This window comes from Colletotrichum graminicola (assembly GCF_000149035.1).
Source record: "Colletotrichum graminicola M1.001 genomic scaffold supercont1.4, whole genome shotgun sequence".
NCBI lineage: Eukaryota > Fungi > Ascomycota > Sordariomycetes > Glomerellales > Glomerellaceae > Colletotrichum > Colletotrichum graminicola.
Window position 1 is genome coordinate 305,179 of NW_007361008.1, and position 25,726 is coordinate 330,904.

At 52.1% G+C, this 25,726-nt stretch overlaps 3 protein-coding genes and 1 non-coding gene across 4 annotated transcripts; 3 read left to right on the forward strand and 1 right to left on the reverse strand.

The window, feature by feature from the left end:
- Positions 1-3,537: 3,537 nt before the first annotated feature.
- GLRG_01393 (hsp90-like protein) lies at positions 3,538-7,680 on the forward strand (the record flags this gene model as incomplete). Its single annotated transcript, XM_008092078.1, has 5 exons — positions 3,538-4,378; positions 4,435-4,467; positions 4,529-5,622; positions 5,677-7,179; positions 7,240-7,680. 5 exons carry the CDS (start codon positions 3,538-3,540, stop codon positions 7,678-7,680), a joined length of 3,912 nt encoding a protein of 1,303 aa, XP_008090269.1.
- A 6,225-nt stretch (positions 7,681-13,905) lies between these two features.
- GLRG_13050 lies at positions 13,906-13,995 on the forward strand. Its single transcript has one exon. It is a non-coding gene; the product is annotated as a tRNA-His (tRNA).
- A 5,387-nt stretch (positions 13,996-19,382) lies between these two features.
- Positions 19,383-21,284, forward strand: GLRG_01394 (HMG box protein; the record flags this gene model as incomplete). The annotated part of the gene is made up of 8 exons (XM_008092079.1): positions 19,383-19,501; positions 19,560-19,593; positions 19,646-19,822; positions 19,884-19,938; positions 20,003-20,236; positions 20,290-20,583; positions 20,641-21,015; positions 21,070-21,284. The coding sequence occupies 8 exons, from the start codon at positions 19,383-19,385 to the stop codon at positions 21,282-21,284; spliced, it is 1,503 nt and encodes a 500-aa protein (XP_008090270.1).
- Positions 21,285-22,836: 1,552 nt separating this feature from the next.
- GLRG_01395 (barren protein) lies at positions 22,837-25,562 on the reverse strand (the record flags this gene model as incomplete). Its single annotated transcript, XM_008092080.1, has 4 exons — positions 22,837-23,100; positions 23,160-24,752; positions 24,800-25,409; positions 25,471-25,562. The coding sequence occupies 4 exons, from the start codon at positions 25,560-25,562 to the stop codon at positions 22,837-22,839; spliced, it is 2,559 nt and encodes an 852-aa protein (XP_008090271.1).
- Positions 25,563-25,726: the final 164 nt, after the last annotated feature.

Here is a 25,726-nt window from a genome sequence, read left to right on the forward strand (position 1 = left end):
CTTAGTAAGGCTAGTATATATAAATATAAGTTTTATAATAATATCCTTAGTAGTAGTAATAGTAAGATTTACTTTACTAATTAAAGGAAACACTAGGTTTATAGCGTCTTTACTAATATAGCTATAGACGTACTTAAAGTAATAGTCTTAACTTTACTAAAAGTAATTCTTTAGGTAATAAGTAATATATAGTATCTAATAGTTAAACTTTAGATTTTTTTTATCTTTACTATTTTTAATCCTAATAAAAATAAAGATCTTTAGTAGTTTAGCTTTACTTTTATAATAGTAAGTATTCCTACTAGCTAATAAGAAGGTAAGAGAGTTCTCTTATAAGAACTAAGTTTTTAAGTAAGTAATTTATTATTTAAGGACTTTATTTATAAAGCTACTAGTCTTACTAGGGGTATTATAATTCTTAAGAACCTTAATCTAATTTATTAAAGTAAAATTAGTAGTATAGGCTTTATAAAGCTTCTACTTTAAGGTATTAACTATATCTCCTTACTTTTTTTAGACTATAAAGATGTTTTATATATAAATATAAAGTTATTTAAAGTTATTAGTATAGTAGCCTATAATAAAGCTTAATTTAAGCTCTAAGTTCTACTAAGTATAACGTAAGGTAAGTTAGTAGTACACCTAACTATATAAATTAGCTAGATTTTCTTTATATAAAGCCTTAAACACTTCCTTAGTAAACTCTTTTTTTTTTATTACTAAATAAGGACTAGTTAGTAACCTAAATAGGTATAAGCAGGCTATTAATATAGCGCTATAGGTATTTACTATAAGTAGTTTAGTTAGTAGTAGTAAGGAATTATTTAAGGCTTAATTCTTAGAGGTAAAGTATAAGGTTAAATTCCTATAGGTCTTTAGCTTTATTATCTAAAAGGAGGGTGCTTTATTAATTAAAGGTAAGGTTTTAAGTAGGGGTTATTAATTTAGCGTTAAATACTAAAGGGCTGCCTCTACTAGTAGATTAGGCTATCTTAGTAATAGGGAGAAAATATAGAGGAGTTTAGGGGCAGTGTTAGCTAACATATAACTAAGCCTAGAACAGAAAAGTAAGGGGGAGAGGCTAGGCTAAGGTCTAGTAAGGAAAAAAAGGTTTAAGATATTATACTTCTATCTCTAGAGAAAGTAAGGGCGACCTTTAAATAGTGTTATAATAGTAATACTATGTTAGTTAGATATATAACTATATTTCCTATTATAAGAATTTAAAAGTAAAAAAGAAAAAAATCTACCTTAAGGGGCTAGTAGTCCTACTAGCTATTATATAGCTATTTATTCTATTTATAAGTTACCTAATAGTTCTTATAACTAGGGGTTCTTATCTCTTGCCTTTTAGTAGGTCTTTTAGTGCTATAGGGTTTACTAGCTACTAGGGTATAGGTGCACTAACTACTAAGGCTTAGGGCCTTAGCTACTAAGGCGTAGTGTACTAACTACTATAGCTATAGCGTACTTACTACTAAGGCGTAGTGTATAGACTACTATAGCTATAGCGCACTTACTACTAAGGCGTAGTACACACTAGCCACTAAACCACGCTATAACCCTATTCCCGTCTGTGTATCCCCTATGTGACCCCTCTGGCCGTGATAAAGGGAAAAAAAAAGCGTTGCACGCCCCCCGGCTCACTCGTTTGTTGTTGCGCACATTATAGGCCTGGAAACGAACAATATCAGGCAGGTCGTTTCAACCAGTGGCGGCAGCGGTCAGCACGCTCCGAATGCGCTAGCACGGCAGAATCGCCAGACGGGGTGTAGACTCATTCTTGACGGCAGGGGCAGACGAAGGAGACGGGGAGGGGGGGAGAAGGATGGTGGGTTGGAGGGAGTACATTAGGTATTTCACAGAGCAGCACAAACAAGCGGCACACACGCACAACCTGGTTTTCCTCCGGAGAGAAATGATCGTACAGAAAACAGGAAGCTGAGCTGGGTTGAAGGAGAAGAGGCTACGACAGGAGACTGCCTAGGTACCTACGTACCCAGGCACGGTGTACGATACATCGCGAGACCTTTATCGGCCTCTAAACTCGCGTACAGTATCCGTACTCCATACACCAACAAAGGCATACCCAGGGCTTGGAGGAGGGGGCGCAAGCAGCACCTCGAGCCAATGCTAATCGGCGAAATCCCTAGCTGCCCACCAACAACCCCTTCCGGGCGTCGACGCTTGTGCTGTGTTGGGAAAAAACCTCGATCGATCACCATTCGTATTCCATGTCGGCCGCGGTTTGAAGAGCGAATTGCATTGCGATAGAGGCTCCTCCGTTCACCCCTAGCCGAGACGCCCCGCATATGCCACCGTCTCATTCGCTACTCGACTCAGAAAGTACCGCTGCCGCAAGTCTCGCTGGCAAAGATACAAGCATGGTTAGGCCGAAATATACTAGCGCCGCCTTGCTCCATTCCGCATCTCCTCGTCTTGAACTCCCCTCTCCCCGTAGGTACCTAGGTTGGGTACCTTATCTAGTATGGTTCAAGTACCTCCCCTCCTATTTTGATTTACTCTGAGATCCTCGACGCACCGCATCACATCTCCTCTCAACTCACACCGCGCACAAGTACATCTCCCGGCAGGGATGGCTGAATGCTGATCTCGAGTACTGTGTACACTGCTCCGTACAGAGACCCGGTCCCCCAAACTTGGCCGACCAACTTTAAGACAAAAGCGAGGAGAATAGGAGACGGGGAGACGGGGACCAAGGAATATACTGCGTAGCGCTGCACCTTAGGGCGCGCTCACTTGTCCCGTCTCTCGAGCTTCACCGTTCGCCTCATAAACCAATCTTCCTCTCCACCTTTTCTTCCCAAGCCCCCCCTCGCCAATCCTATCCCACCCCAATCCCTACATCCGCCCTCCTTAGTCCGCTTGTGGTATCCGTTTGCCCCCCTTGTTAAGGTACTTCATGTTCCGCCTTATCTCTTCTCTTCCTGGTCCTGCGCCTGTGGTTCTTCTTTTGCTTTGCTCTCTGCTCTTTCGCGACTTCTAGGCTCTAGCAGCTCACTCGTCCTACTTATCCGCCTGACCATTTTGGGGGCGTGTCTGCTCCCTATTTGCTCGGCTCGTGCGTCGTCTTTTTACCCTCGCGCCTTCTCGGATTGTCAACCCACCTACACCACTTCTCCCTCCTTCCTCCCTACCACCCCCGAATTCCCACCCCTCCCATAACACCTTCACTCCGCAGGAAGAAAAAAAATAAGAAAGAAAAAACAGGAGCGTTATCGTCTTCAACGCCTTGAATCGACGTGGTTCAGGCGAGTGGGAAGACTCTGTTCCTACCACCTCCTCTAGGATACGGTTTATCGATATTCACTGAGGTTCCAGGCACTTACTGAGCTAATATGCTGCCGGTTGACCACGACTCTTCTTGATCTGTACCCGCTCGACCTTTTCCATCCAAACCCCTCTAGCCTCGGCCACCTTCTCGCGACCATCCCCAAACCCCTACTCGACAAATATCACAAGCAGCGTGCTCTGCCCTGCTTGTTGATTCGACCGCACGCCCTCAATAATTCCAAGATGGTCGACGATTCAGCACTGGCCGCCGCCGCGGCCATCGTGCAATCCCTTGCCGCCGATGGCACGACGCCCATGTCTCTTCCCTTCAAGGTCGATGCGCGAATCGAGCTCCCTGGTCGTGACACCCCCGCAAAACGCAGCCTCGAGAACGAGCTGGCCAAGCTCGCGCAAAGAATCGAAAAGCTCGAGAGCAGAGCCCAGGCTTCTGTAGCCTTCCCAGAGACACCCAATGAAGTCCACGATTCCATCTTCGGCGGCGACGATTCCGACGACCCATCGCCGACATCGTCCAACAGCCGCCCGATCTCCAGGCCCAAGTTCCAACGCGAAGGTACCGCCACAGCCGATCCAAGCCTCGCAGACAGCCCGCTGACTGACGAAGCCTTGGAAAGCTTGCAAGAGAAAGTGCTTGACCAGGAGAAAGGTATCTCCAGCGCCAGACAGGAAATCAGCAGCGTTAGCGCCCAGCTTCTCGAGCAGAAGGAACTCCAGGAACAGGCATTCTTCAAGATCGAACAGGAACGAGTCGCCACTCTGGAACGGGAGCTATGGAAGCACCAAAAGGCGAACGAAGCCTTCCAAAAGGCCCTGCGGGAGATCGGTGAAATTGTCACAGCTGTTGCTCGCGGAGACCTTTCCAAAAAGGTTCGCATGAACACTGTGGAAATGGACCCCGAAATCACAACTTTCAAACGGACAATCAACACCATGATGGATCAGCTACAGGTTTTCTCAAGCGAAGTCTCCCGCGTCGCCCGCGAAGTCGGGACCGAGGGTTTGCTTGGTGGCCAAGCCCGCATTGAAGGTGTCGACGGCACCTGGAAAGAACTCACGGACAATGGTATGTCTGCAATGCAGCCCGCCTTTCAGTGGCATGGCGCTAATGAATCGACACAGTAAACGTTATGGCCCAAAATCTCACGGATCAAGGTCAGTTCCCCCTCCCCTTTTCCCTAACCTATATGGAGGCGCTATACTGACCTTGCTTTAGTGCGAGAAATCGCATCGGTAACAACTGCAGTCGCTCACGGTGACTTGACCAAGAAAATCGAACGCCCCGCTAGAGGAGAAATCCTGCAACTGCAACAAACAATCAACACAATGGTAGACCAACTACGAACTTTTGCCTCCGAAGTCACTCGAGTCGCTCGCGATGTCGGAACTGAGGGTATACTTGGTGGTCAAGCTGACGTTGAAGGGGTCAAGGGCATGTGGAATGAACTAACCGTCAATGTCAACGCCATGGCAAATAATTTAACCACCCAAGTGCGAGACATCATCAAGGTAACGACTGCTGTGGCCAAGGGCGACCTCACCCAAAAGGTTCAAGCGGATTGCCGGGGAGAAATTTTCGATCTCAAGTCAACCATCAACTCCATGGTGAACCAGCTTCAACAGTTCGCGCGGGAGGTCACAAAGATTGCCAAAGAGGTCGGCACAGAAGGTAGGCTCGGTGGCCAGGCTACCGTTCATGACGTTGAGGGAACCTGGAGAGATCTCACGGAGAACGTTAACGGCATGGCGATGAACTTGACAACACAAGTGCGCGCAATCGCCAAGGTCACTACCGCCGTTGCGAATGGTGACCTCACTGAGAAGATAAGAGTGCCTGTAAGGGGTGAAATCCTCGATCTCAAGAACACCATCAACACCATGGTTGACCGTCTTGGAACCTTCGCCTTCGAGGTCAGCAAAGTTGCCAGGGAAGTCGGTACCGACGGAACTCTGGGTGGGCAAGCCCAGGTTGCCAACGTGGAGGGCAAATGGAAAGACCTCACCGAAAACGTCAACACCATGGCATCGAACCTTACTTTACAGGTTCGAAGCATTTCAACCGTCACCCAAGCCATTGCCAACGGTGACATGAGTCAAAAGATTGAAGTGGAGGCACAAGGAGAAATACGGGTCCTCAAGGAAACCATAAATAATATGGTTGACAGGCTGTCCAACTTCTGCAACGAGGTACAACGGGTGGCTAGGGATGTCGGCGTCGACGGCAAGATGGGCGCGCAAGCCGACCCAGCCGGTCTGAAGGGCCGTTGGCGCGAGATTACGACGGACGTCAACACCATGGCTAGTAACTTGGTAAGTTTGACAGTCCTCACTTGACCCGAACCTCGAAACTAACGGCCCGAACAGACTACTCAAGTGCGGGCGTTCTCGGACATCACCAACCTAGCGACAGACGGAGACTTCACGAAACTTGTCGAAGTGGAAGCCTCGGGTGAAATGGACGAACTCAAACGAAAAATCAATCAGATGGTGTCCAATCTACGGGATAGTATCCAGAGGAACACGCAAGCTCGTGAAGCAGCAGAACTGGCCAACAAGACAAAATCGGAGTTTTTGGCAAATATGTCTCACGAGATCCGCACACCCATGAATGGCATCATCGGCATGACCCAGCTGACGCTCGATACGGACTTGACGCAGTACCAACGAGAGATGCTGAACATTGTCAACAGTCTAGCGAACAGTCTGTTAACAATCATTGACGACATCTTGGATTTGTCCAAGATTGAGGCTCGCAGGATGGTCATCGAGGAAATCCCGTACACGTTGCGTGGAACTGTGTTCAACGCTCTCAAGACCCTAGCCGTCAAAGCGAACGAAAAATACCTCGACTTAACATACCGCGTCGATAGCTCGGTGCCAGACCACGTCATTGGGGATTCATTCCGTCTTAGGCAGATCATCCTCAACTTAGTCGGCAATGCCATCAAGTTCACTGAGCACGGCGAAGTTAGCTTGACGATCAAGAAGGCCGACCCCGTGGTTTGGGCCTGCAACCCTGATCAGTACGCCATCGAGTTCATCGTCACTGATACTGGTATTGGTATTGCAGCAGACAAGCTTGATCTCATTTTCGACACGTTCCAGCAGGCCGATGGCTCCATGACCAGGAAGTTTGGCGGTACCGGTCTCGGCCTGTCCATCTCGAAGCGCCTTGTGAAGCTGATGGGCGGTGACTTGTGGGTCAAGAGCCAGCACGGTCAAGGTAGCGAATTTCACTTCACGTGCCGCGTTCGCCTGTCCGACCTCGGCGTCGAGGTTATTGAAAAGCAAATTAAGCCGTACAAGGGCCACGAGGTTCTTTTCGTCGACAAGGCGCAGTCCGGCTACGGAAACCAAATCAAGACAATGCTTTCCACCATTGGCCTGAAGCCTGTCGTTGTTGACTCGGAAAAGAACCCGTTGCTCACCGACGTACGGGACGCCCAGGCAATGCCGTACGACGTCATCATTGTCGACTCCATCGACACGGCCAGGAGGCTCAGGTCCGTTGACGACTTCAAGTACCTGCCTATTGTTCTCCTGGCGCCCGTTGTCCATGTGAACCTAAAGTCTTGCCTGGACTTGGGCATAACATCGTACATGACCACACCTTGTACTGCTGTCGATCTCGGAAACGGCATGATTCCTGCCCTTGAGAACCGCGCCACGCCCTCCTTGGCCGACAACACCAAATCGTTCGAGATCCTCCTTGCTGAGGACAACCGGGTCAACCAGAGGCTCGCCGTCAAGATCCTTGAGAAGTACCATCACGTGGTCACCGTCGTTGGCAACGGTCTTGAGGCTGTTGAGGCCATCAAGAGGAAGAAGTTCGATGTTATCCTCATGGATGTCCAGATGCCAATCATGGTAAGTCTCGAGATTTTTACTTCCAGTCAATCTTGAGTGCAAGCTAATCCCACCCCGTAGGGCGGTTTTGAGGCGACAGGCAAGATCCGTGAGTACGAGCGAAGCCTAGGCTCGTACCGTACTCCCATCATTGCACTGACAGCCCACGCCATGATGGGTGATCGTGAGAAATGCATCCAGGCACAGATGGACGAGTACCTGTCCAAACCTCTGCAGCAGAACCACCTCATCCAGACTATCCTCAAGTGCGCGACCCTCGGTGGTCAGTTGCTGGAGAAGAACCGAGAGAGGGACATGGCTCAGCAGTCGAGGGTCAAGGCCAGCACCAACGAGCACCCTCAGTCTCATGTTCGTCCGCCCATGGATACCAGGTCCTTCACCTCCAAAGAACCAATCATGGGACCCAGCCCGGCCAGCCCCGCTTTGGCCTCAGTGGATCAGGAAGATCCCATTTCTAGGGCACGTAATGGCCTTTCCGACTCGCGCAGCCTAACAAGCTAACTTGGTTTCTTGTTCGTGCGCGCAGCTGCTACTGAGGTCACATAGTTCCTAACTGGAATGTGCAGGGACAGGCTCAGAAAAAACGCAAGTGGCGACCCGAGTAAACACTACGACATGAACATCGTTAGTTTGTCGATGAAATACCCAAGAAAGTTTCACGAGAGCATTAATGAAGGCATCATCGCTTCCCCGTGCCAACCCGACATCCGCCCCACGCACACCAGACATCATCTACATACACGACACGTCACGTCTCCTTCTAGCGGCAGAGGGCATTTTGAGGATGGGACCGGTCCGTCTCAATCTCGGGTTTCATCATAAGACGGATATGCAAAGTGTTCCAGCATACAAAGAAATCGACTGATCTTTGTTGGCTGGCCACTCAATATCTCAGGACGGGTGTGCACATGGATGGACATTCGGATTCGGGCTCCACGAGGGAAGGTGAAGGAAGGTCGTTGGGAGTTTTTGTCTTTTTGCATGCTGTCCTTTGTCAATGGACTAAAGGACATGGGGGCATGCTGCCCTCATTCATCACCTTCTCGTTCACATGCCATTGTAGTTTTATTTTTATTGTCATAGTTGAAAGTTGCGACAGTGGGGAGAATAGCTGAGCAGCCAGCATTGTAGACTGGTTGCTTCTAGACCTCAACGTTTGCGGGCTTTAGCTTCTGTGGCAGGTCTACCTAAACAGGTGGTTTCAGGCTCGCATGCCTCCGGCTTGAAGGTTTACCTATGGCAAGATGGGGAGGACTGGGGAATGGGGTTCCAACTTTCGTGAGACCAGGCATTGGAAGTGGATAGCGGGAAGAGAGGGAGAGAACAGAGAGATTTGGTTTTGTGTTTCACCCTCTCCAGAAACGAATGGGTTACCAGCAACAAGGGCGTCAAGAGATGGGACAGACTTTACATCATTGATATAAAAAAAAAAGGCTAGGCCGTTTTGGTTTGGCTGAATACCCAGATTCTGGATAGTACACTCGGTGCAGTGATGATGGCCTTAGCCTGCGTACGTGCGGGACGGTTCTGGATGCACCAGAGCTCTTGAAGGCCGAGTCCGAACAACTGAATTTGACTGCGGATTTGTTCCTTCTCGTGCCCCCCCCCCTGTTCGAGCAGTCCGCGTTGCCTGGAGGAACACCATGTCTGGTTTGTCATTTGAACATGTCCGAGGCCATACATGAATGGCCAACTCGCCTGGGCCCCCGGAAGGGCAGAACACGTCTTGACGGCCCCCCACTCTCCCCGATCAAACTTTCGGCCTGTGTCACTCTTCCGATTTCCGGTTTCCGCTTTTCCCGACGACGGGCCCGGCCATTACTATCCGAGAAGATGGGATCTCCGTCACCGAGCTCCAGTCCATCCCTAATGCCACGCATTGTCGAAGACACTTGTGCCAGGGCCCGGAATTATTTGTAGCGTATTTGTGTTCCGCATGGTCTCACTGACGAGGGCGCGCAGCTCACGAGCTTCCTCATGTTCCTCAAGTGACTGGGCCTTGGCAATACTTCCAGTGACTCCAGCACGGCCAGGCTTTCCCTCCGTGGCGACGGAGCCTGCTCCTATAACGTAAGGTTCACTCCATCCCTAGTGTTCTGATACAGTATAGCCAACGTAAAACCATCATGAGAGATACTTGGGAACTCAACCGCGGCCACGAGGCACGCGGCCCTTGGCTCAACCATGGTCCCACGCCAACAGAAAAACAAGGCCTGCAGAGTGAACGAAAGAGACACAAGACCGACATTTCTGCCTTGACATTCTGCCGTGACGGTAGCACGAAGTGGGGTGGGGTCGTTGTGCGCGACAAGCTGTTTGCGAGGCTAGTCACGAGAATCAACACCTGGGCTACATCCTCACCCCACTCCACTCAAAATACCCTTAGGGCATGTTAGCCTATTGAGTCGGCGGTATAGAGCTCTTTTTTCCGAGGTCTTGAGATATCAGATTGCACCATAACGGGCGAGCAAGAGGGGCTGAGGACGGATGCCTCGTCGAGCATGCAACGATATCGACAGTGACGCCCACCCCTCCCACCCCTCGGACATCAACCGGGCGACTTATCTCACGAGAGGCCTTCCGCTAGCGTAGACGGAAACAATAGTAGACTGAGGAGAGGAGGGAATAGGTAAGGGTAAGAGGCTTCGGCCAGAAACCAATATGCCACGAGCCAAGACAAGCCCGGCAGGCAAAGAAGGATAGCAGTGCTGCAAGAAGAGCCCCCCTCCCTGGGCGCCAACGGCCTACAGTACCAGAGCAAAAGTCTTGTTACATTCATAAGGATACCCCCTCGCTCTCAATCTGCCTTAAACTGGTGTCCTGGCTGATAGTAGTATTAGCTGCTGATTGGGTTGCGTTTTCGCTGTAAGACTTTTGGCCTGGTACTGTACCTTCTCGCCCCCTTCTGTGCCTGCGGGGATGAGTCAAAATAAGCCATGCCGACTTCGTCGGCCGATCGGCCACCAGTCTCACATTGTATGCGGAACTCCTCTCAACATGCGGTTCGCGGATGGGACGCACACGACTATAAACACCACACACCCACGAACGCGCACACAAGTCCGTAGTGTACATAGTACGTCCGTCCTCTTGGCAGGGGTATCAGGCTGAAGGAACCCCCCTCTAACCCATCGAGATCCTCCCACCTCCAGAAGAAAAAGAAGGAGTGTTTGATCCGGCAGAAGAGGGGGGGCCATCTGATAGCTTTCCCCTCGAGACCCTAGAGATACACGGCAGGGTACTGTGATACAGTGATACACTGACGGTGAACAGGAGCGCGGCAGCACTCCGTCTTTCTTCCCTGCCAATTTAATGTGCCGGGCGGTGAGGTGGTAGGGCAGGATACTCTCCGTGTTCACCATCACTGGACAACCGGACCGCAGGCCTTAACGAGCACCCGCTGGTGGTGTAAGCGACACACTATCACTCACTAGTTCATCTTATCACGGCGGGAAAAAAGAGGCAGCTCGGAGGGTAGGGCACGTGGGATCATCGTGTGATTGCTCTACCGGATCGGCATTGCTGAGGTGCAACATGCGAGTGGCGAGGATGAATGCCAAGATCACAGGCGTCCGTTTCGACTGGCACATCAACCACGACTCTCTCCTGGGAAGAGAGGAAGGAAAAGGAGGAAGAAAACCTCGTCAGAATCCACTTCAGCCACGGGCTCGCGTTAAGCGCGCATCATGAAGGGAGGGGGAAACGCCAATTACCTTCAATTTGATGGAAATTGTTAGGATCGTTAGAGGAGGGTGGGCAGCGGCGATAAGATGTTGTCGGTGATAATGCATTTGATAGGCCGGCCCAAACAAAAAAGAACCACTAGAGGAGGGGGTTCAGCCTTGGCCTTCTGGCATCCAGCCCTGATCGTCGCCTCGCCGCAATCGAGAACTATCGCCACCTCGGTCGGCCGCAAAAACTCCCAATGTTTGCTCCATCTTATGACGGCAAAAATCGAGATTGCGCTTAAAAAGGAAATGGGTAGGCCCAAAGTAATGCTGGATCCCATCCTCGCGCACCCCGGTCCGTCACAACCCGAGGCACACTGGCGCGTCTCGAATCACCAGTCCCATCCTTAAGGCTTCCTCGCCGGCTCGTTGGATCTAGGGCCATCTTTCTTCTCCGTATCGGATGCTCCATGGTGAGTCGTCCCGTCCTCCTTTGAGTTCTCGTTATCTGGTTCCGCGGTGCCAGCCTGGTCGGACTTCCCATTGGCTTCGAAAGCGGCAAGTAGAGCGTCCAGTCTACTCTCGAGGTTTGTCAGGTTGGTCTCGAGCGTGGTGGCGGCTTGTTCGCCTCTGAATACGGTTCTCGGTTAGTCTGATTGCGAAATTCGTGTGGAGAAATGGCGGTCACGAGGGCGAATCTCGATGGGCAACGAAACATGGGAATCTATCTTTTCGGTCTGGCCACTTGGCTAAATCTCAAGCGGAAGACGGGGAAGGGAAGGGGTGGTGGTTCCGAATGGCTGGCGCAACGGACTATTGGGTATTGTTTGGAGAAAGGGCCTCGGCCGTCGTGAAGGCCATGGGTTGAGACATAGACGGGAATGATAGCCCCGGGGGCGTTAGACGTTGAGGAGTACATGCACCTCACACACTCTGGGAGAATATGGTCTGGACCGGGGGAGGAGGGGGGGTTGCCTCAAGCTACTTCATCGAGATAGCACCTCCTGCGGGAGCGGTAACCGAATGCCATCGTGACACAAGCGAGTTCTGACGGCGAACTAGACATGGTCGTACCACCAATCCCCAAATCTGACGATGGGGCCCTTGATCTCGCTGCGTTGCGCTATCCTAGACATAGCATCGCGGGAGGAGGCAAGAAAGCGCCCGGCCGGGCAATGGTGTTGATAACTTCCTCGGTTGAAACAAGACGCAATGAGGTCTGAATCATCGGGTGGGCAAGAATGGATGACTGGTCCAGACGTGGGTCCACATGCGGCAACAAGACGCACAAGTCAGCGCCAAAAGCCGAAGTTTCCAGGGCTGAGGGCGCCATCAACGAGAAAGAAAACAAAGATAGGATAGCTGGCGCGCTGCCTTGACCAGGAACGGTCTGATGTGCATTGGTGGTGCTGCGCCGCGCAAGGGTTCTAGAGGAAGTTTTGGGCAAGGCGCTCGCTTGCACTGCATTGTGCATTCCGCGGACTCGCAGCTTCGGAGGCAGTTCCGATTTTTGTCCAGGGTGCAGACATGCTATTCTCAATATTGTGGTAGTAGGGGTGGAGGCGGCTCTTCGATTTCTCACACCGGGGGCGCGTGTACCAAGGACGTGACGGCAGGGAAGATATGGAAAATAAAAATAAAAGGACAATGGGAAAATGCTCGTCGATTGGGCGTTACCTTAGGAGGTCTCTATAGGCCTATAACGCGCCCCAAACGTGGTCAGCCCTGGAACAGTGTACGAGGAAGCCTGTCCTATCCCGTATCTCGCCACAGCCCACTTCTGCCAACTGCCAATGCCCTTCAGCGTCTCTTCTGTCGCAACTACTATAGTAAGGGTGCACTTAAGCCCCGACCGCTTAGGTCTATCTTTCTCTCAACGCCGCCATCTAGACACCATCGTCAAAGTCGAACCACCTTCCTCTACGCCTATGAAGCGCAGAGGAGGGTCTAGACCGCCCCAGTTCTAATGGACAGGGGTGAACTGTGAAGGACAGATGGGCGTGCGCGCGCGCGAGAGAAAGAGAGAGAGAGAGAGCGCGAGGGACGGACAGAGCAGCAAGTGTGCAAAGCAGATAGCTGGGGGGAGGACGGGGACCGTGTGACCGAGGCGGAATGGGGAGTTGGACAGAACAGAGAGGGGATTACAAGCAGCAGAATCCAAGGCGCCGCGGGTGATGGTGGAAGCCATGCGCCCTCGCCATGGTCCGCTCTCTGCTGCCCCCCCTTGCTACGCCAAAGTTCCAAACCGCGTGCACATATGGACAACACAACATACCTGGGCAATGTTATCCACCGACGACTCGCCGTCCGGCCTGTTCGTTGTCGGAGAGGCGGACTCAGGCTCCTGAGGCGCTTGGGCCATCTTCGGGGACGGCGATGGGGCGAGCGAATCGAAAGGGTCGAGGGTTAAAGGATGGGTGGGAAAAAACGGGAGAAAGTGGCCTGATTTGGGGGTCCCGAGGGAGGATCCGCCTTCTTTTTTATTTCCTACCTTTCTTTGCCTTTTGCTTGTTCTCCACAAGTCTCGTCGTAATACGGAAAAATGCGGATACTCTTTGCTGTGATGTTCGTCGCTGGCTGGTGTGCAGTGCAGGGAGGCTAGGGCTAAAAGCTTGCGATAATCCAATCTTTTTATTCCCTGCGGGGTGGCTCAAGCTGCTGACTCACAAGAGAGCGGAATTCCCGAGGGAAAGGCGATACTTCGGTGTCGTCTGACGATCGAATGTGCGTGAAAGCTGATATTCGAGGATAATTGAAATGGGATTTGTATTGTCCTTGGGTAGGGTTTGTCGATGGTTAGTTTCGCCAGCGATAGAATTGTAGTGGTATTGCCCAGGGTCGTCCCTCATTTCCCTCCTAAAACACTGGAACATGAATGCAGGTATATATTCGCTTATGTAAGGCATGGATGTTGAGCGCAGAGCAGGTACGGTGGGGTAATAATGACAACAGGCATCCACACATCCTGCAGCCAACTGCCGATGGTTCTCCTGCAGCAGAAGAGTATCAAATATATATAGTAGTAATTTTCTCTTTTAAACATCGCCTTCAATCAGTGGCCCAGATCGTCTAGTTGGTTAGGATGATACGTTGTGGTTCTTCTATACAGCGATCCGTGTTGACGGCGGTTCGAATCCGCCTCTGGGCATTGAAGTTATTTTTGGTCTCCCGACCCAGATGGCCCCAACCTTGCGGGAAATCTCAACAGGCGCCGCCGTTTATGACGTTGCACTGTTGACAACGCTGGGTAGCAACGACAGGTGCATGCATCCCGGATGCACTCGATTAACGCACCAGAACAATATGTATTGCAGGGATATGGAAAAAGTATCGCGGACATTTCGGCTCAATGTCAGTCAAAACCAGACTTTCATTTTCTCGCCGATCGCCATTCAGCAGACAGATGGATAGATACTTCGTAGATAGATAGATAGATACCTGGACATGGTGGAAGGATATTTTCTACATGTGACAGGTTGATGGAAGAAAGCATCGCTCGGATTTCCACGGCTGAACTGTTGTTTGTCGTCGTCGCTACATCCTGGGATGGATGGGTAGCTGCCAGGTGATGAGCAACTCGCAAGCATCTAGTGACATGTTTGACATTGCACTTTCGTAGCGAAGCAAGATTGCCTAAGCCTTTTGAACAACGTGCAGGGTGTGACATTGGCCAGGTTACCCACCGATATTGGACATTACCGTCCTGCGTATCGTACCGTAAGATGATGGTCTTTGACAGATGCGTGTGGTGCCTGCCTGCCTGCCTGGCCGCACGTAGCAAGAACACCTGTTCCCCACTCCCCGGCGTGTCAGTCACCCAGCCAGAATCCACCAGCATTTCGAGACAAAAGCTGTGAGAGGCATGGTGAATCCAGAATCCAGTATGTTGCTAATATCGGTCTTGATCTGCATCACCAACCACCACCGAGCGTTTTCTACAGAGTACCTAGGTAGGTACAGAGAGCAACCGTGCAGCTACAGCCAGCCCTGGGCCGCTTCCAACCTATCATATCAGGGGCCTGGCTGGATCACCCCACTTGTCTGGGTGGGGCATCGCAAACCCGTCAATCCTTCCCCTACTGTAAATACTAACTTTAGTTGGGGTTTCCTTTACCTTCTTCGATGCCGCAGCGCATTTCCTGATGACCACCAAACCCCTTCTGCAGTCAGATCGGATTTTGCTGATGCTCATCAGGAACGATGATATCAGATCCTAAACAAAGCGAGATAGGATGCCGGACCCCCCTCACGACGACGCACTGGCGTCCAACCTTCCCGTGGTTAATTGGTGGTATTTGTTCAATCTCGATGACTAGGGATGGGCGTTCGCGATCGAGATGTTGGAATTGACAGTGTCGCAATCGTTGCGTCCCTCCCCCAATTCGTCCGTAACATACGGTTTTGCGCTCGCGCTGGCTACTTAGCTTAGCTGCCCTGTCTGGCGATCTGCGCTTGCACCTGCTTTGGCGACCATGAGACAGACACCTTCACATACCTAGGATATTCGGCACCAACAACCTCAGGCTTGGGAGTCTCCAAAGGCAGCGTCAGCCCTGTTGCCCGTGTCCCGTTGTGATCGTCTGTGCCGTCCGCGATCGTAATTCTCATATCCATCATGACGATGCGCTTTTGGAGCATGCGCAAACTTCCACTGGCTGCCCAGTTTTGTGGTGGTGTTTTGTTTCCTCCTTCATTCTCTCACACCCATGGTCTCCGTTCCCTCGGCGCCAGGAGAAGCCGATCACTTCCATCCCTCGGCTGATTTGCTGCCCGTTATTTCCCGTTTTTTTCCATTCATGCAACCACCGCTCACGACGGCCTTGCCGTGGCCTTGTGTACTCCCCAATGTCAGCCGGCGTGGGCATCGTATGAGGAATCGAGCAATCAAGGGTGGTAAGCCCGAAATGTCAAAGTTGAGTTGGGAGGTGGCTGACTACCTACACTACTTGCTGTGTTGACGCTCTGTAGCGTCACTTGCCGGCTAGTAGCGCGGTCCGCTGCGAAACCTTCTCTGTCCTCCATGGGAAGGCTTTGATACGTCAACGCCACCCTCCAGTCGCGTCTGGGTGTCCAGCAACAGCCTCGAGTGCTGGTTGCGTTCGGTATACTGGCGTTCCCTCGTCTTCCGCTTGACAAGTCTAGAACGTTCACTGAACCTTTTGGATGGGCGAAATCCCACAATCATGACGATAGGTGCATGAAAAACACAACCATGGTAAGTCACGACCGAGAATATATGTGGTGCTGCCACTGCAACACTCCGTCATACAATGTACCTCGCTGGGTTGGTCCATGATTCATCCTGATTTGAGATCGCCAACTTCATGAGATGACCTCGGGATACATGTCCTCTGTTGCGTGTCCGAGCGTTACGTTTACCTTGGGTATTGTCTGCCTTGGTCAACGTGGCCCAAGTTCCAGAACGCTTTGAATCGCGGAGATGGGATAACCCGGGAAAGGTACATGTGCTCCCAGCGTCACTTGGCAGCCAAATACCATCTTCGGCCAAATGCGCAATCTCCAAGTTGGCAATGGCCTTCGTCCTTTGCCCCTCCATCGCATAGCAATCCTATCGTTCGAATGGGATACCTAGTTATTTGCCAAGTAGCTGTTCATTTCAGCGCCAGAGTTACACGGCATGCTGCATGTGCCATGAGTAATCACACTGGGAAAGCCGATTCCTCTACCAGCATCTGTAACTTGTTGGCTCATCGATAGCACTGCTCAGGGGATTAGTTTATTTCTTCGTGTTCAATGTCGCAAGCAGCCTCTTGGGGTCTTGCAGTCGAGGTCTCGGTCGCTGGCCATCGAAACATTAGCGTGTCATGTACGTGGTTCTTCCCGTTAACACAACCACTTAGTTCACAGGAAGACTTCTGCCAATCGAACAAGGGGTGGGTGGGTGTGCAAATACTGCATCGTCTTCGCCACTGTCTGTTGTCTCATCCGCACACCGTGACCTAGCTAGCTACGAACGCGGTGCGTTCCTCGATTATTGTGGTCCATAGCGGCCAGATACATCCGCGTGAGCGTGCTGCGGCAAGGGGGGGGGGGGGGGGGTTACGGCGTTCGATCGCGGCACAATTGTTCGATTTCAGGTGCCTTTCCAAAGTTGGCCTAATGCTCCGTCTCCCCGCAGAGAGGTGTGGCCCTAGCCATGTACAGTGGTTGAAGTAGCTTGTCTGGTTAAGCAACCGCTGACATGTCGAAGAGCGCGGTGATTGTGGCCTGTCAGGAAAGTACTGTCGACTGCTGCGGTTGAAATGGGCATCTAAACTAGATTCGGATCCACGATCAGCTTTCTGGTACTTGACCTTCCCCTCAGCATGCTCGTATTGCGTAGTTCCATCTCTAGTGTACTTGTATGCTGGGCTCCGTTCGGTAGACTAACGTCGTCCCCTTGCAGTGTTTTTATTGGTGGGACCGGTCCCGTCGACTGCTTTACAAATGGAATGTCACCGTGGCTTCTTCATCGCCGAGCGCTGCGACAGTCCCGTTCTTGGTCAACGATGCTGAAAAGTGGTATTCTACCACCAACACATGGCGAGAGAGGCCAAAATGGAAGTTGGCCGTTATCATGAGGAATAATGCTGCCAGAGACGGCTCGAAAACCCTTGCTGGTATGAATATTGCGACAGAACGCGGCAGTATTGCAGCCAGCTACGGTATTGTAGATACAGAAGCTGCACGCCCAATGGTCAGTCAGCACGGATTTCCAACAGCGGCATCTGCAGGTGAACGGCGCGGCGTGTTTATGTGTGGGTGGTAGGTACATACCTGTAGTACGGCATCCCACTCGTATGCCAGTAGTGAGCTACGATGTATCCGTAGGTAGGTAAGGAAGGACAAGGACGAGGCAGGTGGAACGATTGATGGATGAACCCCCCCCTCCCCCCTTCCCCTTTCCTTCCTCATAACAGCACCCTCCCTCTCTTTCCTGGCCCCTCTCTGTTTCTCTCTCCAGGTTGGCCCGCTTCCATCTCTGTGCCCTTCTGCCTGAGGCGTAGATGCGAATGAATGCCCTGCCACCTGGGGCAGGATGGAAATGGAAAGGGACATGGACCAGGCACGCGCCTCATGTACCGGTACGGTCCCTGCAAGTGCCCCGGGGGTCCATCTTAAGCGGCCGTTTCCTGTTCCTGACTCGCTGAGAACCCATGTCTTTCCATCTCTTCCCAACGTCTCCATATTTCCTTTGCTGGCTGATTCCGCTTTTATTTGCAATGGGCTTCCAGTAGAGATGCTTTCTGATGCTGGAATCCTCTCCGACTTCCTAAAAGTCGATTTCTGCGATCAGACGCAAGGGAGCTTGTCTTGGGTACCTTGAGATATCCATCAGCCTGTTGCTTTAGCTTCTCTGCTTGGGCCACAGGCGTGCCACCCCGGATCATAAGTCTGCGGCGACGTCGAGGCTACCTACCCAATACCCAGTACATCAACACACACACACACACCCTACCTTTGAGATTCCCTTTTGACACCTCTGACCTCACTTCTTAATCCGCGGCGATCACCGCGGGGCTCCTTTCTGCGCCTGTAGCAGTCAACCGTTTACCTAACCCTCCGTTCTGTCTCCCTTTCTGTTCTGAAAAGCCGTCGGTCCGTCTTCCCAGACGGTCGCCAACCCTAGTATTTTTTCTTCACCGTTCCAGTCCCAATTCCGCAAGGGGGAAGAAAAAAGACTTTCGCTGCCGGCTTCTTGCTTTCTTCCTCAATTTCACCCTTTCTCCCTCTTGAAGGGGCAGCACTGAGAGACGTCTTCACCTTCGTCTTCACGCGTCCTGGGACCCTCCACTCATCTCGCTGCTTCTTCCTGTCGTTCATGCGGCTGTAAACCGCCGAGCCGGTTCAGAAAACGCACTCCAAAGCTGTACTGTACGTATCCTCCCACAGCGCATCCCACCTGGGTCTCGAGGCCCCTCTCTGCCTGGGCGATCCCGTTGTCCCACACCCCGGAGCTCGGTCTCCTTCATAATGTCATCGAGATCCGTCCTCTACGTGCAGCCACCCCAACTTGGTATATCCACGCTACGCTTGCCGCACACCTTCGACTTTGACGAACATCAACATTAACCTTCCCAGCAGACCCAGACTTAGCATATTCTTCGCAGTCTTCGCCCCGCCACCACCACGACATCACTGCCGCATCATTAACCGTAGTACTGAACGTCCACGAGATTGCTTCCGAATCGCTTGCCGTGTTGACAAAATACATCGCATTCACCGGTCGCTGCCCAACCTTGTCGACTTGATCTTGAGAGGAGGACTTTGACGGCAGTGGGCCGCACCCAGACTGCCTGGAATTGATTCGCATTCGAAGAGCAACCCGAACCTACGCGTAGTGTTTCGAAAATAGCGAGTAGATGGGAACGAGTCGTCAAGAGCCGAATCGAACGAAGGACGTAACGGTCGTACGCCGAGTCGTTAGTTAAACGTCGCCGACGCCAGAACACCGCATCGACATCGATCCTCGATTCGTTGACGCCGGCCAAACAAATCGATAATCTTGAGGCATCGCCTCCATCCCTTACTACCATGGCGCATGAACTGGAAGGCATTTTCTCAGAGCTGGGCATTTCGCAATACCTCGGCATCTTTCTTGAGCAAGGTTTCGACACATGGGAGACGATTCTGGACATCACCGAGTCCGACTTGTCAGTGCACCATCCGGCTTGTCTACTTTATCCTCGAGGCTAACAGAGACTGTATCAGGGATGCGCTTGGAGTCAAACTGGGACACCGACGTGTAAGCCTAAGAAATGTGCAATGGCTTAATGGAAACTAACAAACCGGTCCAGAAATTGCAAAGGCGCATTGCCAACTCGCGAGGCCTTGCCCCCGATGCGTCGCTTATATCGCCCACTAGAGCAACAGCCGAGGAGCCCAAGCTTGAGGCTCAACGGTTTGAACAACCTCGACTCGAAGTGAAGGACGGCCCTGTCGTTACCAAACGCAAGTATCGCCGTCATCCCAAGGTTCGTGCCGACTCCGGTCTGTTTGTACCCCTGTGCGCGAATACCGCTGACGATATGATAGCCTGATGAGAACGCACCAGAACGGCCGCCTTCAGCTTATGTACTGTTCTCTAACAGTAAGTTTTTCAACGCTAGCCGGTAAACGGTCATTGTCTCGCCCTTCAGCTAATGAGTGTTCAGAGATGCGCGATGATCTCAAGGGCCGAAACTTAACCTTCACTGAAATAGCCAAACTTGTTGGAGAGCATTGGCAGAACCTGACGCCGGGTGAGAAAGAGCCTTACGAGACATCGGCTCTCAAAGCAAAGGAAAAGTACAATCACGACCTAGCTGAGTACAAGAAGACTGCAGAGTATAAGAAATACAATCTTTACCTGCAAGATTTCAAGGCGAGGCAGGCGTCTGCCAGTCAAGGTATGTTCTCATTCGCCTCTCAACCGTGGTTGTGAGGCTGACTTTGAATCCAGCAAAGGAGTCCTCTAAACGTCAGAAGCTGGACACTGGTGCCCGGCTGCAAAATGGTAGTGCAAGCGCAACACCGGGTAGCCTGAGCAGCACCGGGAGTGGTACTGAGAGCCATCAAGGGAGTGAGCCGCCTCCAAACCGGAAGCAGCGAGTCGGCTCTGTGGTATCAGTATCTGAGTCTCAATACTCCACGGCTGTCCCGACGCCAATCTCGCACCATCATATCGCAGACGATGCAGTACACTCGCCCACCAGCACTCAATTTGACCGAGAGAGCTTGCACTCAGCAAGCCCCCGTGCGTCCCAGAATCGTAGTCGTCGCCCGACATGGACGGATAACTCACTTAGCACAGAGATGGCTGGGCCAACGACTCATTTGCCGTCGCTGTCGGATATGTTCAGCAATGGGCGGGTGATGAATGGAGTCTCGAGATCTCCCGAGGCCAATGGACTCGGTGGCTTCGCACCACCTCAGCACCCGGGCTCTTCGGTTCCCCCGCCGTTGAAACATGAATATTCGTCGACAGGAAGCTCCACGTCGTCCGGCTCGTATCCTCGCACGCCCAGTGAATCTTCACTCCCGATCCATGCCTTATTATCCAACAAACCCCCGCTGGCTTCACCGTACGAGCTGCAGCCATCTGCCTTCACAACCGGTCCTATGGCGCTCTCGGACCAGAAACCAGTTTTTACAGGTCAACCGCAGAGCTCTCATGGAGCTACGAATGGTATACACAGTCATCCTTCGCAAAGCTTTCCGCCGAAGCTAATGAGGTTTCAAGGTTACCACTCGCCGCCACCTGCCTTGTTGCGCTTCCAGTCGAGCTCCTCATCGGGGACAGAGGGGTCCATTGCATCGTCGCATGCGTCTTCCCTTGCGTCATCCCACGCATCGTCTCAGACCTCACTCGGGGTTCAAGAGAGAAGTGATCCGAAACTCGACGGAATGAGCGCTTTGGTGCGCGCTGGTGAAATCGTTAACCGGCGCGTTCAATGAAGGCTGCGCATTATCAACCTAAGACCCATTCTTATGGACTCTCAAAACGCTCTCGAAGCTGGCGGCATGTCGGTGTCGTTTTTGACATCTTGCTTCAAACTCTTGGTTATTTACTGTTGGCTGTGTATTGTCGATGGGATGAGCGCGATGGCCAAAAACAAGCCACAGCGCTCAAGTTGGTATGTTTGAGTACTTGAATACCCTCATGGATTGGCATCTTGCTGGGCATCATTTCGGAATCTTATTTTAATGGCGGCGTTTTCGGAAAACCTTGAGCGGCGTTTGGGTTGTGCGGACACGGCATCTTTTCTTCTCGCTCTGATAGGGTTATGAGCTGCGTGGCACGACCAGACGATACGGTTACCGTGGGATATAGGAACGGAAAGGGTGACGCTTGAGACGAAAAAAAGCTCTCTAACAGCTAGAGATCCCCCCTCCCCCCAAAATTTTTTACAAGTATCAGTATGAGGGGCGGCTTCAAATAAAGTGAATCGATTTCTAAGAAGACAATGAATCGCGAGTAATGTGTGAGGAAGATGGCTGGTACGATATGACGTCAAGGGCAATGGTGTCTGGGCAGCGACGAAAACAAGGAAGTATAGAAAGACGCCCACCAACCTCAGCTGGATGCCCCCCAATGCCATCTCAGCTACGTATCCAAGGCGGTCCTTCTTAAGGGCGCACAGGCAATAACAGTCTAACACATTTGGAAAACCACAGTATCATGCCGGATACTGTAGACATTAGAAGGTTGTCGTGCCTCCAACGTCATAATGTAGTCAACATTTCGAGGCCTTGAATCCCTTCCCCCCCGGACTAAATCCCGGCTTGTCTTGGCAGGATGGGTTTCTCGGTGAGGCGGGGTTTGGGCGTTTCGTAATCCAATCGCTGGCCAAGTGGGGACAGCCAAAACGACGACATGGCCGCTGCTGGCTGCCGCGGGTTGGTCCCTGCGACTCGTGGTAGGCGTGGTCGCCCTCCACGAACTAGCTGCTTAAGATGAGCGGCCAGGTTTTGGATATGTACTTGAATGCTGATGGAACGAGACAAGAAATATCCGTAGATGAAATCCGAGACGTTAAAGGGGTAACTGGGCCGTCAACGCGTTGCCAAGGCCCAAAGGGAATAAGTACCGGTTCCCGTGTTGGGGGTGCCAGCCTTCCTCGAGGTGATTGAGATGACCAGAACACTAGAGATATTTGCGCACGAGGCAATATATGGTTGGGCCGTCAACTCCAAACTCCCTTAATGCTGATCCGGGTTGTTTCTCTACTCATTCATTACATAAGACATCACATCAGACTCCCTCCCCAGCTCAAGCCGCTTGGAATGTCAGACAGGCTTCATCAATAATTCTTTGCCGCCCAATTCATTCATGGTCGAACGTACCCAACCGTACAGAAAAAAAAAAACCAACGTGTCGTCATAAACAAGAGTAAACGCCCGGCCCCGGCTATACAACATAGCGGTGAGTCTGATCCCAAGTCTTCTTCTTCTTCTTCTTTTTTAAAAAAAGAAAAGAAAAGAAAAAAGAAAAAATCTCCGGCCCATCCTACTCCGCCCCTGTGATCTCAGCAGTCCAGTCTTTGCGGATGTTAAGTTCCGTAAGCTCAGGAGTCTTCTCGATGACCAAGCCCTTTTCGTTGGCGAGATGTAGCAGACTGATAAAGCAGAAACTCGTCGAGATGTCCTCCATCATCTGCTTCGGATAGACCGAGTGCAGACCATTCATGACCTCCGTGAATCTCAGCGATGTGTCCTTGGACGTTTCTTCGGGTGTGGCAGCCGCGGTTTCGTTGGTCGGCGGCGCAGAGTCCTGGTATCTGAGTCAGTACACATGCCGCAGTGCGAACACGAGCCAAAGGGTTTACTTACACCATCCAGCCGTTCGAGGTCCATGCCCTTCCAAATCTCCTCCTTCAACCGCCGGACGTCCACCCTCTTGGCCACACGTGCGTATTGCACGTAGTCTGGACGGAGACGGCGAGTTTGCGTGACTAGCGTCGTCCCGAAGGCACCGGTCAGAGCATTGGTTGCAGTATCGCCGCCGAGCAGGGCTGTTAAGCCAGCTGCTTCGGTGGCGCCAGCATCACCCTCAGCCATGGGCGAGAAATGCTCACGGGCATCCGCAAACTCATCATCCTCGTCCTCCAGACCTCCAGCGAAAGGAAGAGCATCGTCCTGGAAGAAGTTGGCGTCGTAGTCTCCTTCCGGCAACGGCGTCTCCTCCTCATTTTTCATCGGTACTTTTTGTTGTGCCCAGAATGCCTCGTCCATCTCGCCTTCTGGTACATCCCTCTCTGGCCCAGCAGTGCCGAACATACCGCCCCTGTTGCCCAAGACTCGCCGTCTGCTAAGGCGAGCCTTGGGCTTGAGGAACAGGTTGAGAAGTGACTTGGAGTTGAAGTGCTTGTCGTCTGGAAGCAGGTTGCGTGACTTCGACTTCCAGTCCTTCTTGGGCATGGAGATGGCCGAGTTGCTGGAGGCCTGAGTAAACAATACATCGGCTAAGCTCTGATCGAGTGGCGCAGAGAAGTCGATTTCGAAGGGCTCCTTCTCTTTCCGCACGCGGGCGGGGCCTACGGGCTTGTTGACATCCTTGATCTTTCGGATTCTCCAGTGCTCAGCACTGGACCAGTTCTTCTGCAAGGCCTGGTCGAAGTAACCGAGGATATCTTCATGCATCTTGTCGGCGCTTTGTGCGTGGGACATTGACACGACAAAATCGCCGTCGCGTTGATCGAGCATTTCTACGCCATCGCCTCCAGCAGCATCCTCACCAAGGCCGGCGTCGTAAACTCTCATCTGCGGCTCAAGCGCAGCTTCCCTCGCCCAAGCCTCGCCGCCCTCACCGAATGCGACGTCCGCGCCGATTTCGAAGCCGCCGAGGCCAAGGTCGTCGTCGTCGAAGCCAGCCGCGTTGTCGCCGTCAATAAACATGCCAGAGTTGTCTCCGAGCAGGTCCGGGGACTTGTCCTTGTCCTGGTCTCCTCTCCAGTCCTCTGGCGCCTTGAGAAAAGGAATATCCATAGACCCTGAAGGGTTACCGAGGTCAAAGTTCTTCAAGGACGGACAGACGTCCAGCTCGTCAAGACGGCCCAAGTTGGGGAAGAACTTGGCACCTAACGCTCCAAGGTCGATTTCCACGTCTGCAGTGTCCTCCTCCTGCTCTTGTTCTTCTTGTATCGCCGAAGCATCTTGCATTTCAGTGTCCTCGTCTTCAGCCTCGTCGTTCTTCTTTCTTGTTTTCGAGGTATGCGCGTCGCCGACATCATCGCTGCTGTCAAAGACGATACGTCCCTGTGCATCGATCATTAGATGGTTGAGAAGCAGGCCCTTGGCACCTCCTTCGTCGAAGTCGGCCGAAGTCTTCTTGAAAAGAGGGTCTACGGCGAACTCCAATTCGAACTTCTTGAGCTGGAGCGAAGAGAAAGAAGGCGCGAGGGTCGCTTCGGAGGATCGCTGGGTCTGCTGGAGTTAGCATTTCGTTGTGTACAGGGAGCTCTCACACATACCTTCCGCTTCGGCTTCTTCGTAACGTTGCCGTTCTCATCAATCTCCTCCTCACTCTCCTCACCCTCAGCATCGTCACCTTCCTTGCCTTTCTTCTTGTTGCTGTCCGCAAGACCACTCAAAAGCTTGCCGGTCTCAGTTGCGACACTGTCGACTCTGCTGGTGTAGATCTTTACACAGCCGTCTAACGTACAACTGGCTTTCTGAAAGTTGACTCCGTCGCCCTCCTTGAGCAAGGACATGTCGTGAAAGTAGTCGATGAGTGCGAAGTTCCAGGAGTTGTTTGCGTTGATCTTGTTGTCCGTTGCCATCTTCATCCATTCTTCGAAGTTGGCGAGAATCGGAACGCGCTTCATAGGCGTGACCGCGCTTCCGCTAACGACGAAGCCTTCGTCATCGTCGTCAACAATCTGCCTACCGCGACTCCCGCGAGCGTGTGGTGTCTTGGGATTCGAGCCTGGTGTGTCATTCTCAAGGTCTTCCAAGCTGCCGTTATTCCTGCGCAAAGGCGTCGCGGCGGCCGCCTTCAGTTCGTTACGCTGGCGCTCGTGAAATGCATGGCGCGAATGCGCTCGCCGCGCTTTTTCTTCCGCATCATCGTTGAGGGGGATTCTGCATGGCGTTTAGTCCCGTTGCTAGGCAATATGGGCGGATGACAAGGTCGCAAACATACTTGACCGGTGAGTTCTTGAATGGCGATGCATTCATCGACCCGGAGGTCGCTCTGACGCTGCTGGCGCGCGGTACTTGGGCCACTCGAGGCATCTTTGTGCTGTTGGCACTGAGGTTGTCGTCAGATTTGTTGATTGTTGCTGTGCTGTGTGCTCTGAGCGCCGGCCTTGTGTTTACTTTCCCCACCAACCACACCCCAAGCGACGGGACGCGAAACAACAAAAGGGTTTTGGCCTGGAATACCAGGAGCAAATGCC